The sequence below is a fragment of the Nerophis lumbriciformis genome, linkage group LG14, assembly GCF_033978685.3.
Source record: "Nerophis lumbriciformis linkage group LG14, RoL_Nlum_v2.1, whole genome shotgun sequence".
NCBI lineage: Eukaryota > Metazoa > Chordata > Actinopteri > Syngnathiformes > Syngnathidae > Nerophis > Nerophis lumbriciformis.
In genome coordinates this window covers 24,730,443-24,747,534 of record NC_084561.2, presented here as the reverse complement: position 1 = coordinate 24,747,534, position 17,092 = coordinate 24,730,443, and the positions used below count along the sequence as shown (strand labels likewise).

At 38.7% G+C, this 17,092-nt stretch overlaps 1 protein-coding gene across 1 annotated transcript in view; it reads left to right on the top strand.

The window, feature by feature from the left end:
- The window catches only part of ak4 (adenylate kinase 4), a 28,187-nt gene extending 12,140 nt beyond the window's left edge, over positions 1–16,047 (top strand). The window contains exons 3-5 of the mRNA XM_061975748.2: positions 2,608–2,780; positions 3,324–3,442; positions 9,702–16,047. Of these exons, the coding sequence (XP_061831732.1) occupies positions 2,608–2,780; positions 3,324–3,442; positions 9,702–9,825 (416 nt within the window). The 3' untranslated portion in view covers positions 9,826–16,047. The remainder of the gene's footprint in view (positions 1–2,607; positions 2,781–3,323; positions 3,443–9,701) is intronic.
- Positions 16,048–17,092: the final 1,045 nt, after the last annotated feature.

Genomic DNA, 17,092 nt, shown 5'->3' with positions numbered 1-17,092 from the left:
CTCATAGTGGGCGGGGAGAGGCTCCATCTCACCGGGTTGATAGTGTTTTTTGACAACCTAATGTAGATTGTTTAGACCAAGGGTGTCATTGTCGTTTTCACTGAGGGCCACATTGCAGTTATGGCTGCCCCCAGAGGCCGTTTTGTGACCGTGAATAATATATAATACAAATGTATAGAATTCGTCTCAAGATATTACATTATTGCCTATGCATTTGATTTTACTGTAAAATGTGTGGTGGTTATATATATTACAATATTATTATTGTAATGTATATTACAATTACAATATTATTTTTTGTCACACAATGTGGAATGTAAAAACTACCAGTGTTTTTAGAGTAAAATTAATGCAACTAAACTGCCAGTTGTTTTTTTTTAACTGTAAAAATCTCTGTTACTTTTATAATGCATTACTTTAAATTAAAAAAAAATAATAGTACCACAGTTGTTTTTACTTAAAAAGCTGGCATCTCAGTTGCCAGAATTTTACCGTAAAGTTTGTCAGTTTTTACAGTGTATAATTTAATGGATAACCTGCTTTGAAATCATAAGTCAAGCAAATAATAAACATTTAATTTTTATTAAAAAAAATGTTTTCTCGAATGTATCTACCTGTGTTGGCCCTGCGATGAGGTGGCGACTTGTCCAGGGTGTACGCCGCCTTCCACCCGAATGCAGCTAAAATAGTCTCCAGCACCCCCCGCGACTCCTGTAGGGAAAAGCGGTAGAAAATGGATGGATGGATGGATAATATTTTTTTGCATTACCGTATTTTTCGGACTATAAGTCGCAGTTTTTTTCATAGTTTGGCCGGGGGTGCGCCTTATACTCAGGAGCGACTTATGTGTGAAATTATTAACACATTACCGTAAAATATCAAATAATATTATTTAGCTCATTCACGTAAGAGACTAGACGTATAAGATTTCATTGGATTTAGCGATTAGGAGTGACAGATTGTTTGGTAAATGTATAGCATGTTCTATATGTTATAGTTATTTGAATGACTCTTATGTTACGTTAACATACCAGGCACGTTCTCAGTTGGTTATTTATGCGTCATATAACGTACACTTATTCAGCCTGTTGTTCACTATTCTTTATTTATTTTAAATTGCCTTTCAAATGTCTATTCTTGGTGTTGGGTTTTATCAAATACATTTCCCCAAAAAATGCGACTTATACTCCAGTGAGACTTATATATGTTTTTTTCCTTCTTTATTATGCATTTTCGGTCGGTGCGACTTATACTCCGGAGCGACTTATACTCGGAAAAATACGGTAATAGATAATATTAAAGTTCAAAAGATATGCAGATATGTATATACAAGATATGCAGGCAGTACATGCATTTTAAATGTCAAAATGGAGAGAACACATGCATTTAGGAAGAAAAGATAAAGCATTGTACTATAAGGCTTTTGAGGGCCACATAAAATGATGTGGTGGGCCAGATCTGGCCCCCGGACCTTGAGTTTGACACCTGTGGTTTATACAATCTTGTTTATGTTGTATACATGGGAAACAGAAGGAAACAGCTACAGTTTAAATTTTACTCAGTTATTATGTAACTAGAACCTTTTTGGCAAAAGTGAGGTCTTGGACTGATCATCAGTGAATCACAAGGTACTATAAAGACAACCATCTGACCTACTTTCGCACCTATAGGCGATAGTCTTTAGTTAAACATCACTGTTTTTAGACTGTGGGAGGGTAGCAATAGTGTACTTTGAGAAAACCCACAAAAGCAGTAAAGAAGCATGTCAGCGCAACACAAAACGACACTAGCTGACAGTGGTTTTCTACTTTTTAAAAAAAAAATCTAACTTAAATTTAAATTAATGCATGTTTGGACCTAAAAATAAATACATTGTGGAGTCTCACTCAGGCACCGCCTGACAGGTAGGCACCTCACAGGGGAGGAGCCAGGGAATGAAGGTAGAGTGGAACAAGGAAGACAACGCCCCAGCCTTGGCCGCATCATCGAGGGGCGGTACTTTCCCCTGTACCTGCTCAATCAGCCTGAAGTGCCACCAGCTGTGCGGCCAGGTGGGGCCCAGCTACAAACTGTTCTTAACTCTGCCTCATTCAGGTCTGGCTCTCCTCTGTGTCAAGGCAGGTGCATCAGGCGGCAATAACCTTTGACCTTTAAGGAAGTGTGCTGTGTGAAGGACTGAGAGCCCCAGATGGGAGATATTTCTGTTTATTATTGGACACTTTAAGTTTGCTGATTCCACACCCCGCCCTTCCTAAAAAGACTTGTACAATAAATGCCCTTTTCGGCTTGCTGCAAAACCAATCCTGTGTCTTGGTGAGAATCAGGTACCACAACATGTTCAATAATGGTTTTTTTTGTGCAAAATAACAAATTGAGTAATTAAAACGTGGAGTTGCATATGTTCCTGGCTTGTCTCCGGCCAGCACTAACATTCTGCGCCATGGGGGACAATGAGAATGTCCGGGGAAATGTATATCCTTATCAGTGACAAAGCAGGAAGGGGCATTTGCATTAAAACGTCATATGGCCTTGTTTAAAAATGCGTAACTGCATGTTTGCTTGTTGTGTCACAATATCCCACTCCTCTCACCTCTTTCTCCTCTCCAGGTTTTCCACGGACACTTGCTCAGGCACAGACCCTGAACAGTTTGTACCAGCTTGACATGGTCATCAGCCTCAACATCCCTTTTGAAACGCTTAAAGACAGACTCAGTGACCGCTGGATCCACCCGGGTAGCGGCCGAGTATACAACATGGGCTTTGACCCGCCGAGAGTGCAGGTCTGGAAATCTAAACCATGAAGTGAATTGTGATCTTGTTTTTAGCATGACCCTTGTTTATTTCAGCTCACATATTCTTATTCTATATATTGTGTCTCGCAAACTGCTTAATGTATACAATACAAGTAGGCCTACTGGTAAACCCCCGTCTTACATGTGCATTAAAACAAACATCCAAATAAAGCACACACTGTTCACTTCTAGGTTCACTTTTTATTGCTGTTTGGAAATGCTTCTATCAAAAGCAAGCTTTTATCTGTCAGTGTTACTTTCTGTGAAGTGAAAATATTTGCTTCCTTTATGCAGGACTCGTGACATTCAGCCTCACAAACTGTTTTGCTTAACAGGAAGATGAGTCATGGTCATATTACTGCTCTGTAACTTTATCAAGCAGGAAAAGAGACCAGATCATGTGATGCAAAACCTTCATGGAACTTTAGTGTGCTTGTTTTTACCCAATCAAAACTTTTCATTTCAAGATTTTTTTTATGTGGTGGTCTGTTTTGTTGTTTGAGCATGGATGTCATGCCTTTTCATCCTCAGGGCAAAGATGACGTCACCGGGCAGGACCTGATTCAGCACGATGACGACAAACCAGAAGCTTTGATGGCCAGACTGAGACACTACAAAGATGTGGCTAAGCCCGTCATCGACTTATACAAGTTAGTGAATTACCACAATATTTGACATCCATTTTATCTATGTATATAACATATAGGCGAACCCACGATTTGGTTTTGCGTCATATGTCCACTGGAGGGGACACTGGTTTTTCCAGAGGATATGGCAATGCTAAGTTTCTTTTGAACATGCATACACGGTTACATTGCATCAGAATCAGAATCAGCTTTATTGGCCCACTATGTTTAACACACAAGGAATTTGACTTGGTAGACTATGCTCTCTTCGTTCAATGCAAAAAACAAAGAAAAATGTAACAAATTGTTCAGTTACACAATTTAACATGTCTGAAAAGGAGTAGGAAGAAGCACAGCTATATCCTACCTTCTGCTTATTATAGCAATTACCAATGTACTATTTTTTAAGAGTAAAAGAAAAAGATAAAGATGTGTAACAGAAAATGTAATAGTGTTTGTATAGTAGGTAGCTTTTATAACACAGTAGCCTCCCGTTATTCTTCACACCGGCTCAAGCACTTGGCCAGTAAACAAGCACTCAGCGCGAGCTCAGCCGGACTGCCTTCAGATTATGTTACAAATTTCTGACCGACCAAGAAGAACGCGCTCAAAAGTATAGTAAGGCTCCACTTTTCAAAATGTGTTTGCTTAATGCTAATTTACATTAGATTTGCCATAAACGTGCTAAAAATTATTATTTGCGATTTTACAAAACTTCCAATAATAAAAACTGCAACTAAGATGCATGTTACAATCAAACCACTGGTGTGTAATAAGTACAATACTTACAGTTTAAACACTTTGTTGTTTTTGTTAAAATACTTTTCACACACATTCAATGTCAAATATTACTTGTAAAAAGGCTAAAAAAATATATACATACGTTTAAATACAAATCTGTTATTGTGAATTAATATTAACATATTTTCATATTGTTTTGCCATATTTATTCAAGTGTTGGTCCTTTTTGTACAATGTACTTTGAGAATTTTTCAACTGTTTAAAGACTTTTAATTACTTTATTAAAAACGACCTGCATCAAATCTAGCATATTTTTCTAATGTAATTATAGACTGTACTCTTGTTTAGAGACTACTTCTGTCCCTAGATGTCCGCGATGAAAAGCGAGCAACAGCGAGCTTGATGTCACATTTGCTTGGCGCTGTTGCACCAGTTGGACTTTTTTAACCTTAAAAGCCACCACACTGTCCTCTTAATATTTGCACATTTTGTAGATTGCTGTCCGCGGTTATGTCCACATTGCAGACATGCTGAATACGTTCCAGGCAATCACATGGATTTTGTTTACATTCAGTTTCGGCAACGCTGTTTTCAGTGATCAAAGTCTTTTTATGGCTGCAACACGTGCCAAAGTAGTTGGGAAAGGGCATGTTCACAACTGTGTTACATGGCCTTTCCTTTTAACAACACTCCGAAAACGTTTGGGAACTGCGGAGACACATTTTTTAAGCTTCTCAGATGGAATTCTTTCCCATTCTTGCTTGATGTACAGCTTAAGTTGTTGAACAGTCCGGGGGTCTCCGTTGTGGTATTTTAGGCTTCATAATGCGCCAAACATTTTCAAGGTCTGGACTACAGGCAGGCCAGTCCTCTTTTACTATGAAGCCACGTTGATGTAACACATGGCTTGGCATTGTCTTGCTGAAATAAGCAGGGGCGTCCATGGTGACGTTGCTTGGATGGCAACATATGTTGCGCCAAAACCTGTATGTACCTTTCAGCATTAATGGCGCCTTCACAGATGTGTAAGTTACCCATGCCTTGGGCACTAATACACCCCCATACCATCACAGATGCTGGCTTTTCAACTTTGCGCCTATAACAATCCGGATGGTTTTTCCTCTTTGGTCCGGAGGACACGACGTCCACAGTTTCCAAAAACAATTTGAAATGTGGACTCGTCAGACCACAGAACACTTTTCCACTTTGTATCAGTCCATCTTGGATGAGCTCAGGCTCAGCGAAGCCGACAGCGTTTCTGGGTGTTGTTGATAAACGGTTTTCGCCTTGCATAGGAGAGTTTTAACTTGCACTTACAGATGTAGCGACCAACTGTAGTTACTGACAGTGGGTTTCTGAAGTGTTCCTGAGCCCATGTGGTGATATCCTTTACACACCGATGTCGCTTGTTGATGCATTACAGCCTGAGGGATCAAAGGTCACAGGCTTAACTGCTTACGTGCAGTGATTTCTCCAGATTCTCTGAACCCTTTGATGATATTACGGACCGTAGATGGTGAAATCCCTAAATTCCTTTCAATAGCTGGTTGAGAAAGGTTTTTCTTAAACTGTTCAACAATTTGCTCACGCATTTGTTGACAAAGTGGTGACCCTCGCCCCATGCTTGTTTGTGAATGACTGAGCATTTCATGGAATCTACTTTTATACCCAATCATGGCACCCACCTGTTCCCAATTTGCCTGTTCACCTGTGGGATGTTCCAAATAAGTGTTTGATTAGCATTCCTCAACTTTATCAGTATTTATTGGCACCTTTCCCAACTTCTTTGTCACGTGTTGCTGGCATCAATTTCTAAAGTTAATGATTATTTGCAAAAAAAAAAAAAAAGTTTATCAGTTTGAACATCAAATATGTTGTCTTTGTAGCATATTCAACTGAATATGGGTTGAAAATGATTTGCAAATCATTGTATTCCGTTTATATTTACATCTAACACAATTTCCCAACTCATATGGAAACGGGGTTGGTATGTATGTGTATGTGTGTGTATATATATATATATATATATATATATATACACACAGGTAAAAGCCAGTAAATTAGAATATTTTGAAAAACTTGATTTATTTCAGTAATTGCATTCAAAAGGTGTAACTTGTATTCATTGCACACAGACTGATGCATTCAAATGTTTATTTCATTTAATTTTGATGATTTGAAGTGGCAACAAATGAAAATCCAAAATTCCGTGTGTCACAAAATTAGAATATTACTTAAGGCTAATACAAAAAAGGGATTTTTAGAAATGTTGGCCAACTGAAAAGTATGAAAATGAAAAATATGAGCATGTCCAATACTCAATACTTGGTTGGAGCTCCTTTTGCCTCAATTACTGCGTTAATGCGGCGTGGCATGGAGTCGATGAGTTTCTGGCACTGCTCAGGTGTTATGAGAGCCCAGGTTGCTCTGATAGTGGCCTTCAACTCTTCTGCGTTTTTGGGTCTGGCATTCTGCATCTTCCTTTTCACAATACCCCACAGATTTTCTATGGGGCTAAGGTCAGGGGAGTTGGCGGGCCAATTTAGAACAGAAATACCATGGTCCGTAAACCAGGCACGGGTAGATTTTGCGCTGCGTGCAGGCGCCAAGTCCTGTTGGAACTTGAAATCTCCATCTCCATAGAGCAGGTCAGCAGCAGGAAGCATGAAGTGCTCTAAAACTTGCTGGTAGACGGCTGCGTTGACCCTGGATCTCAGGAAACAGAGTGGACCGACACCAGCAGATGACATGGCACCCCAAACCATCACCCAACCATGCAAATTTTGCATTTCCTTTGGAAATCGAGGTCCCAGAGTCTGGAGGAAGACAGGAGAGGCACAGGATCCACGTTGCCTGAAGTCTAGTGTAAAGTTTCCACCATCAGTGATGGTTTGGGGTGCCATGTCATCTGCTGGTGTCGGTCCACTCTGTTTCCTGAGATCCAGGGTCAACGCAGCCGTCTACCAGCAAGTTTTAGAGCACTTCATGCTTCCTGCTGCTGACCTGCTCTATGGAGATGGAGATTTCAAGTTCCAACAGGACTTGGCGCCTGCACACAGCGCAAAATCTACCCGTGCCTGGTTTACGGACCATGGTATTTCTGTTCTAAATTGGCCCGCCAACTCCCCTGACCTTAGCCCCATAGAAAATCTGTGGGGTATTGTGAAAAGGAAGATGCAGAATGCCAGACCCAAAAACGCAGAAGAGTTGAAGGCCACTATCAGAGCAACCTGGACTCTCATAACACCTGAGCAGTGCCAGAAACTCATCGACTCCATGCCACGCCGCATTAACGCAGTAATTGAGGCAAAAGGAGCTCCAACCAAGTATTGAGTATTGTACATGCTCATATTTTTCATTTTCATACTTTTCAGTTGGCCAACATTTCTAAAAATCCCTTTTTTGTATTAGCCTTAAGTAATATTCTAATTTTGTGACACACGGAATTTTGGATTTTCATTTGTTGCCACTTCAAATCATCAAAATTAAATGAAATAAACATTTGAATGCATCAGTCTGTGTGCAATGAATAAATATAATGTACAAGTTACACCTTTTGAATGCAATTACTGAAATAAATCAAGTTTTTCAAAATATTCTAATTTACTGGCTTTTACCTGTGTGTGTGTGTGTGTGTGTGTGTGTGTGTGTGTGTGTGTGTGTGTGTGTGTGTGTGTGTATATATATGTGTGTGTGTGTGTGTATATATATGTGTGTGTATATATATATGTATATATATATAGTATGAAGGTATATGTATGTATGTGTGTGTGTGTGTATATATATATATATATATATATATATATCGACATCCCACTGGGGTGAGTTTTTCCTTGCCCTTATGTGGGCTCTGTACCGAGGATGTCGTAGTGGCTTGTGCAGCCCTTTGAGACACTTGTGATTTAGGGCTATATAAATAAACATTGATTGATTGATTGATATATATATTTATATAAAATATGGTGGTGGTGCTGGTGGTATTAAAATAATACCACCAGCAGTATGAAGATGTGTATATATATATATATATATATATATATATATATATATATTCATACTGCTGGTGGTATTATTTTTTGTTTGTGTGGTTTTGATTTGATGTTAATTTTTCCTATGATCACAAACGCACCGTCTGTGCTTGAAAGAGGATTGGTGGAGAATGAAGAGGTGTTGTTGTGTGTCCGGAGAAGCACGGAGACAAAAGTATTTGCACGGGAGGTAAAACCTCTTGAAATTGTAGCGTTTGTTAGCATAAGATTGGCAATAAAAGTTAAAAATAGTGTATGTGCGTTCACTCCACAACGGCGACTTATGGCATCCAAAGGTTTTTCTCCTTTTAACATATTCATAAGTTCAACCTTCTCTAGCGGCATCATTGCCTTTTCTGACTCTTAGGTTTCTTGCTAAAATCATGTGAAGGTTAAGTACATTTGCAGGCATTTTAGGGAATAAATACAACCCCCAAAAAATTGAAAACACACAACCGCAAGAAGATTGCAAGTGAATGTGAGATGAACACATGCTTATTTCCTGTGGATATGGTGCCATCAGCAGGTAGTACAGGATACAAACAAAATCAAATCAAATCAACTTTATTTATAAGCACTCAACCAGTCTGTATTATTATGCGGTTATGTATTATTACATTTTAACATATCTACAGTATACATTTTTGCTGACTTAAGATGAATGGTATGGGTTATCTGCAAAAAAAACAACCCCCCAAAAAACTAAAGTACAATGGGCATAGGTGGGTTTTCTCACAAACCATAAATCTGTGAATTTGGAGATCGCAGACACTGTGGTTCAACGTTCTTCTTCCTATACACCTTATAGGCATGATATACCAAAGGTTTGTGTGTATTAAAACATGTGCAAACTTGTTAGCACACGCAAAGCTGATCTACTAAGCTTGTGCACAGAAGATTACATCTCTTGAGCAAAATAGAGAGTGCTATCCATTTAGTGTGTTTTTCTTCATATATATGCTGATCATCAGAACACCCAAAATACTGGAAGAGTGTACTGCAAATATAATAATTTAGCATTCGCAGTGTGATTTATCAAGGCTGAAATTGATCTGCGGGCGCTATTTTTCTTGCATTTGGATCGTTTCAGACGCAATATGACAACACCGCACATTTAGCTAGCTCAAAGTAGGTTCTGTTGTCTAGATTGTATATATAGCCGAGAAAAGGTGGTTCATATTATATTTGTGTGCTGTATGTTAACATGACAAAACGCCACAGGTAGGAACTTATGATGTCATAAATTTGAGGGAAATGAGTGTCTCCGTGGTGACAACTGGTACACATGTAAATAAAAGGTTGTACTGTTTCTTGAAATGGCTCATATTATAACTGTACGGTATGATAGTCCAAATGATCTAGTTGTCATATATGTGGACATTATGGGAATTTAATGTTCATGTGTAATACAAATACAGCACCCTGTTAAACCACTTTAAGGCCTAGTATGCTGGTACTAAAGTTTTTATGACAAATTGTGCCTATAACTTGTTCTTTTGTCTCTACTTACACAGGTCACAGGGAATCCTGCACTCATTTTCGGGTACAGAAACCGATCGGATTTGGCCGTACATCAACTCTCTCCTCAGCAAGATGCACACAAAGCCATTACATGCCTGTCAGAGTCAGGCGCCCTGAATCTTGGAAAAGACCGCAGAGAACATCAAGAAGACGGTCAATAGGTCGTCATCCAGGTCTTGTTCATCATTGGAATGGAGAAATAACAGCTTTATAGATATTTGCAATGATATAGTGGAATTATATTTAGTCCATCGCTCACCCAGATATAAGAACAATTTTAGTATGCTTTAGAACAGTCTACACAAAACATTCGTATCTGATTACACAAAAAGACTTGAGCTGCATGCATGCAACAATGGCAAAGATACTGAAACAGTCGCTTTTTGATGTAGTTCATCACCCTCACAATGTGTGAGTTCAATTTAAACTTTGCATATCCTAACGCAACATTTTTTTCCCGCTATCTCGAAAATCTCAAATCAGAAGATGGTCACTAATAATCCACGAGACTTGTTACATAAAGGAAGTTGAATTGGAGCAACAAAGCAGGACCTGGTGTATAAACTAGAGTAGGGGTGCCCAAACTTTTTTTCTCCAAGTGCCAAATTGAAAATGTGTTAATGAGCTATGGACCAAACACAGCGATTGTAAGTGTGAAACTCAAATAGCCTTTAAATTAGTGAAAATAAGATGGATAGATGAAGGGCTGCCCATTGCTAAATTGGTGCCCTAAGCACTGCCCTATAACCTTTCACATAATTTTTTACAGTTTCACTCATCTTCAATTTAATTAGATGCCTAAAATGATTTAATGGGAAAGAAATTGTTCAATAACTGCGATTGGCTGGTGACCAGTCAAGACTGAAGTCAGCTGGGATAAACTCCAGCTTAACCGTGGCGTATAACAGATTTGCAAACTTCGCTTATTGCCACCACTTCCATTCGGGATCAAATCCAGTTTGACTGCCTTGCAAGATAAGTGCATTAATGCTGCACGCCATGGAAGATTGAGCAGGAAGGGGCTTGAATAAGTTCGAAGTAAAATTTTATAAAAAGGCGCATTGTCATTTAGTGGTTACTAGGGATGTAACGGTAGCAAAATCTCCATTAATCCATCCATCAATCCATTTTCTACAGCTTGTCCCTTTAGGGGTTGTGGGGGTGGCTGGAGCCTATCCCAGCTGCATTCGGGTGGAATGCGGGGTACACCCTGGACAAGTCGCCACCTCATCGCAGGGCCGCCACAGATAGACAACATTGACACTCACATTCACACACTAGTGTTGCCAATCAACCTATCCCCAGGTGCATGTCTTGGGAGGTGGGAGGAAACCGGAGAACCTGGAGGTAGCAAAATCTCACGGTACAATATCATCACGATATTGAGGCCAGGGTACAATATTTACTTAAAAATTCCATAGTATATAAAGTGATATGGCTGCAATGTTTATGATATAAACATCCAGTGTAACAAGATTAAAACAAAAATGAGTGTCTTTCAACTTAAATTTAGAGAAACAGTGTCTACTGTAATATAATTTTTTCATATCACTTTGGAAAATGCTGATTCTCAGTAAAATTAACTAATAATTTAACGTTAAATAATGTAAATACCACGAAAACTGATGCTTGGCCTTGCTGACATTAAATACATTTTCCTGGTGATGGTTTTTCATGTAGCTTCTCATATTACTTATCACCTCGCATGTAGTGTCACCAAATTGTTTTTTTTTTGTCCGCGGCGTATTTATTACTTAAAACATGGATAACAAATCCATTTAAACCACAAGTTGATTCAATATTACTGAAAAATAAGGTTTTGTTTGTCCGTCTGTTAGTAACATAACTCATATTTCTCTTCCTTTTTCCAACCTCTCACACACAGACCTCTTGCGCTACACAGGAAATTTTGGGAGGTGTAGTTTACTTTACAGACCGGCCAATTCAAACATGTCAGAAAAAAACTCCACTGACCAAGTTTAATTTTTACGGTCACGTACACGTACATCCCGGCGTTATTGTGAGGATTTTGATACCGCAAAACTGCGGTATTTACAATACCGTTACATCCCTAATGATTACCATTTGATCATTTTCATCATCTTCATTATTTTACATATGTCTATTTATGCAAAATGGGGCCCCTACAGGCCGATACGCACAGCACAAGAGCTGCGTACTGGGTAGGGGCAGCTCTGGCTTGATAGCAACTAGTTAGTCATCGATGTTTGTGTGAGCTTGAAAAAGGTCAGTATGAACATTTATTAAATTTGGGAAGCCAGTCTTTGGCGGGCCAAACTAAACGACTCGGCGGCCCTTTGGGCACCCCTGCACTAGTATATTTAAAACCGCTGAACCTCTTAAGGTTTTGAAGACAGACCTATTTGTTCACATTGCAAATCCATTTCCCCCATAGAAATAGGTTAAAGTTCAAATAAGCATTTCCAGAATAAATTCCAGTCTAAAAGACAGCTGCCATATATGTCTGCTGTAAACCAATGAGCCCACCACTATACCGGAAAATCATATCAAAATAAAATGAAAACCTTTGGTGCGTAGCAGACGGGTTTACTGTTCTGTGGCCATTGTCACACTTTTCTTCCTTGCCATCGCTGTAGTGTTATCACATAAACACTCATTTAAGCCTTTAGATCAGTGGTTCTTAACCTTGTTGGAGGTACCGAACCCCACCAGTTTCATATGCGCATTCACCGAACCTTTCTTTAGTGAAAAATGTAAATGTTTTTTTTTTTCAAATTCAAGACAAAGTTATATGTTTTTGGTAACACATTAGTATGGGGAACATATTCTAAGTAACAAAGACTTAATTTAGAGTCATTTGGACACTAGGGGAACATATTCTAAGTAATAAAGACTTAATTTAGAGTTATTTGGTTAGGGTTAGGGTTATATTATAATAAGCCATGCCGAATAAAGCATTAATAAGTACTTAATAATGACTAGTTAAGAGCCAATATGTTACTAATTTGCATGTTAATAAGCAACTAATTAATGGTGAATATGTTCCCCATACTAAAGTGTTACCATGTTTTTTACTGGTGCACAAAATGAACTGTGCATGAACATCACCTTGTTCAAACAAAACCAACACAGTGCATAAACTCACAACAAATTACACACCTGCAAACCAGTCAGCTTTTGCCATATCCGTAATACGCCGATAGGGAGAAGTTTGTATTTACACGATGAGTCGGGTGTGTTTTGACCTCCGCCGAACCCCTGAAGCCGACTCACCGAACCCCTAGGGTTCGATCGAACCCAGGTTAAGAACCACTGCTTTAGATGCTTACAATGCTCATTTAAATGCTTACTTCTTCCACAACAGAAACTGTTGATGCAAATCTTGCAGAAATTTGTTTAGCTTTAGGGTGTTCTAAATTAGTTCCACTGTGTAGCAACAGGTCTCTTTTCCTTTCTCGCTCCTGATTTGTGGTGTCATTGACGGCAGTTCAAAGGGTCACTTTTCCAAAAGGTGCAGGCAGGTATTTGCTGTATATGATGTGCTATGTGCACTAGGCAGCTGTTGTGTAACTATGCTGTGGAATCATGTTACTTGTTACTATTTTGTTACTATTATCTCAGCCGATTTAGAAGTAGGATCATGCATATTTATCCATGAACAAGAAATACACATCCCTCTTATTATGTTTGCGCTAGGATGCTGCAAACCGTCAACTAAAAAGACTCTCTCATGGCTAGAATCATTACCTACGCCCAGAATAATTGCAATGTTTTACTTCTTGAAATTGCAGTGTTTACCCTTAAAATAAATAGTATAATTTTTGGGGGGATCTATGACCCAGCCAATGGCGAAAAAACCCCGCAAATAATGAACGCACCTAATTTTAAAAAAAAACAACTAAAAATGGTGAACTTTAAAAAAAAAAAATGACACTCCCAATCAGGGGTCTCCAACAGGTATCTTAAGTCCCACCACCTGATTTTGAGTAGCTCACGCAAGTCAAAGAATATTTGCATAATACCTTTTGTGACATTTGATTTTAATTATCTTCAAAGCGAAATGGCGTAAAAACATTTTGGATTTTTTTATTTTTATTTTTGCTCAAAGTTTACAAAAATATCAGTACATAGCAAAAATATTAAACATGCATTGTTTTTTTAATATATATTTTGACCCTTTAAAGGCCTTTTTGATCAGATAATGTCACATATGAGTAAAAAAACATTACTGTTATGCAAATGAATATACAATGCATTGGGGCGGTGTGGCTTGCTTGATAGAGCAGCCGTACCAGCAACTCGAGGGTCCCAGGTTCGATCCCGCTTCCTCCGTTCTCGCACTGCCGTTGTGTCCTTGGGCAAGACACTTTACCCGCGTGCTCCCAGTGCCACCCACACTGGTTTAAATGTAGCTTAAAGATGTAGATAATGGGTTTCACTATGTAAAGCGCTTTGAGTCTCTAGAGAAAAGCGCTATATAATTCACTTCATTATACTTATTAAAAACTATGACATCATCGTTTTGGTATTTTTGTTGAGGGGTTGAAGATGATTAAAAAGAGTTGAGCAAAAACAGTAATAAGAACATTTTTATGCCCTTTGAAAAATTAAGAAAATTAACTGCGGAGTGTATGCACCTGTGAGAGAATTGGATACTAAAATGTTTTAATTTATCCCAAAAAAAAAACCCTCTAGTGAAATCATGTACAATGGAAGAACACAACAAAAGAACTCAAGTAAAAAGGTACTGAAAGGGAAAAAAATGTGGCCTTTGCCCCCTAAAATAATTCAATGTATTTTTAGTGCTGTCAAACAATGTTTTCAAATCAGATTAATCCCACTTTTAAATAATTGCGGAAAATTACTTGTTTGCATAATTTTAAACTAACTTAAAAAAAAGATCCCAATATTAGTGACAGAATGTTGTACGTGGACATTGTTTATGTTTTACATGAAACCCTTCAACCGTCTGCGGTTAAGACATTGCAGTGCAATTAAACTGTGATTAATGTGTTCAGACACGATTATTACAATGTTTTTTATGATTAATCGCATGGCGTTAACTTTGACAGCCCTAATATTTTTACAAGTGTTCAACTCTGAGATTATGCTTCCATGTAATGACAAATACCCACAAAATAAAAAATAAAACACAAATAGCTCCCCTCACCGTTTTTATTGTCAAAGCTGCTCTAATAGTGATGCATGTTGGAGACCCTTGTTCTGTCTAAATCATAAGAATACTCTCAAACATATAAAACATATTTTACTATAGGAAACCAACACAGATTTGTACTTACAAAACGTGCAGTTAAACATCACATCTTGTCAAAGCATTTTTCGGTGCTGGAAAATGTTAAGTGATCACTGCATCACTATTTTCCCCCCTGCAGATAGTGCCATCACATTTAACTTTGTATTTGAAGTTACCATAAAAAAACACATTTCTTACAGCAAATAGGCAAGGATCTACAGTAGGAAGGGGATTCATATGGTCCTATTCGCCGCAGTTTACCGACAAATTGTAGGGGAGGGGTGCACTCTTCACTTTAGCCGCCAGACGGCAGTAGAGGCGTTGAATATTTTAAAATGTCTTTTGTGGCAATTCCAACTTTTACCACTGCGTCAGTTGTTATGTAGAGTGGCGCTTTCCATCATTTTCCGCAGACCGCATTGCAAAATGATTAACTCCTCACCTTCCTCTCACGCGAGATTCACCAAGGATTGGGTCCTTTTGAGTCCCTTCCCTACTGCACCTGCTCTATGTTGTTTCGCCAGTTTTCGCTTCATTATCTTCAATCCACACCTGTGAAAAGTAATTACAGGATGTATCACATTTCGCCTCCATGTGCAGAGTCCGGTGCCAAATGCAAAGATTGTGTATTTTTAAATGTATTATTTCACACGCCGCATTGCAGTCCTTCTCCACATATTTAGTAATCTCTGCTAAGAAACAAACATCTAAGTATTGTTGCAGAAAAAATATCCATATTTACTGACTATAGTGGCTTAGCTGAATAGCAGCTGAAAATGTTATTGTTTTTTTTTCCTCTGTTGTTCAGAATACTTTTATGTCTATGCAAAAGGTCAACAGATGTGACTCTCTTTTGTGAGTTAAGATTTGTTTTTGTATGGAAGACTGAATGTGACCTCACCTAAGAGTTTGACTCATCATTGCATGTGCGTGTGGATTTGGACAAAAGACTGAATGATTGGGTGGGGTAGAAAGATATTAGTGTTCACAATCATGACACGCTGCTCTTGTGTAAGAATTGGCTTTTGTTAAGTTTTGCTATTTTAATAGGAATTATATTGATCTTCTTACATTCCAAACACAATAAAAACATTTTTCCCCCATGCCGGATTTATTGTCTGAATGGGATGAGGTTAATCCCTTTAAATCAGGGGTGTCAAACTCAAATACAGAGTGGGCCAAAATTTAAAACTGAACAAAGCCGCGGGCCAAGGTTGAACAAATTAACCTTTTTGATAGGGACCCAAACAAGTTTTGCATTAAATATTGAACAAGCAAGGCTTATATAACTTTATAGTGACATGCAAAATCGAGTTTTCTAATAATAATAATAATAATAATTAAAAAATATCAATGGCATATCATATACAATTTAAATCAAAACTTTTCTATTTGCAGCCTTCTGAGGTAAATATCAACATTAACTTTTTCCACAGGCTAATGCATTTGAAAATAAAATAAGGAATAAACCAACCATTCAGGACTTTAAACTGCTCAGTTTGCAACACACTGATCTAATCTGATGTGCCCAAGCCAGATACCTGGCATCTTTTCTTGGATGCTAGTTCATTCATGTCGGGGCTCAGGCTTTGAGCTGAGGCATCCCTCATTATCGAACGAAGGTGTTCATCAGTCATTATATCTCGTAATCCACAGTCTTGGGGGCGTGCCTTACAGGCACTGCTTTTAACGTCCTCTACGAGCTGACGTCACGTCCGCTTTTCATCCATTCTAACAACTTGCCCGCCCAGTCGCAAGATATGTGCGGCTTCTGTACACACACTCACGTGAATGCAAAGCATACTTCATCAACAGCGATACAGTTTACACTGAGAGTGGCCGTATAATCAACTTTAACATTGTTAGAAATATACGCCACACTGTGAATCCACACCAAACAAGAATGACAAAGACATTTTGGGAGAACATCCGCACAGTAACACAACATAAACACAACAGAACAAATACCCAGAATCCCATGCAGCACTAACTCTTCCGGGACGCTACAATATACACTTCCGCCAATCCCCCCCCCCACACACACACACACACACATACACACACCTTGTAGCGTCAGGTTCCAGGTGTTGTGCCGGATAATGCACCCCCGGCGTAGAATGCAACCCCTGACGGGAGTGTTATATCAAC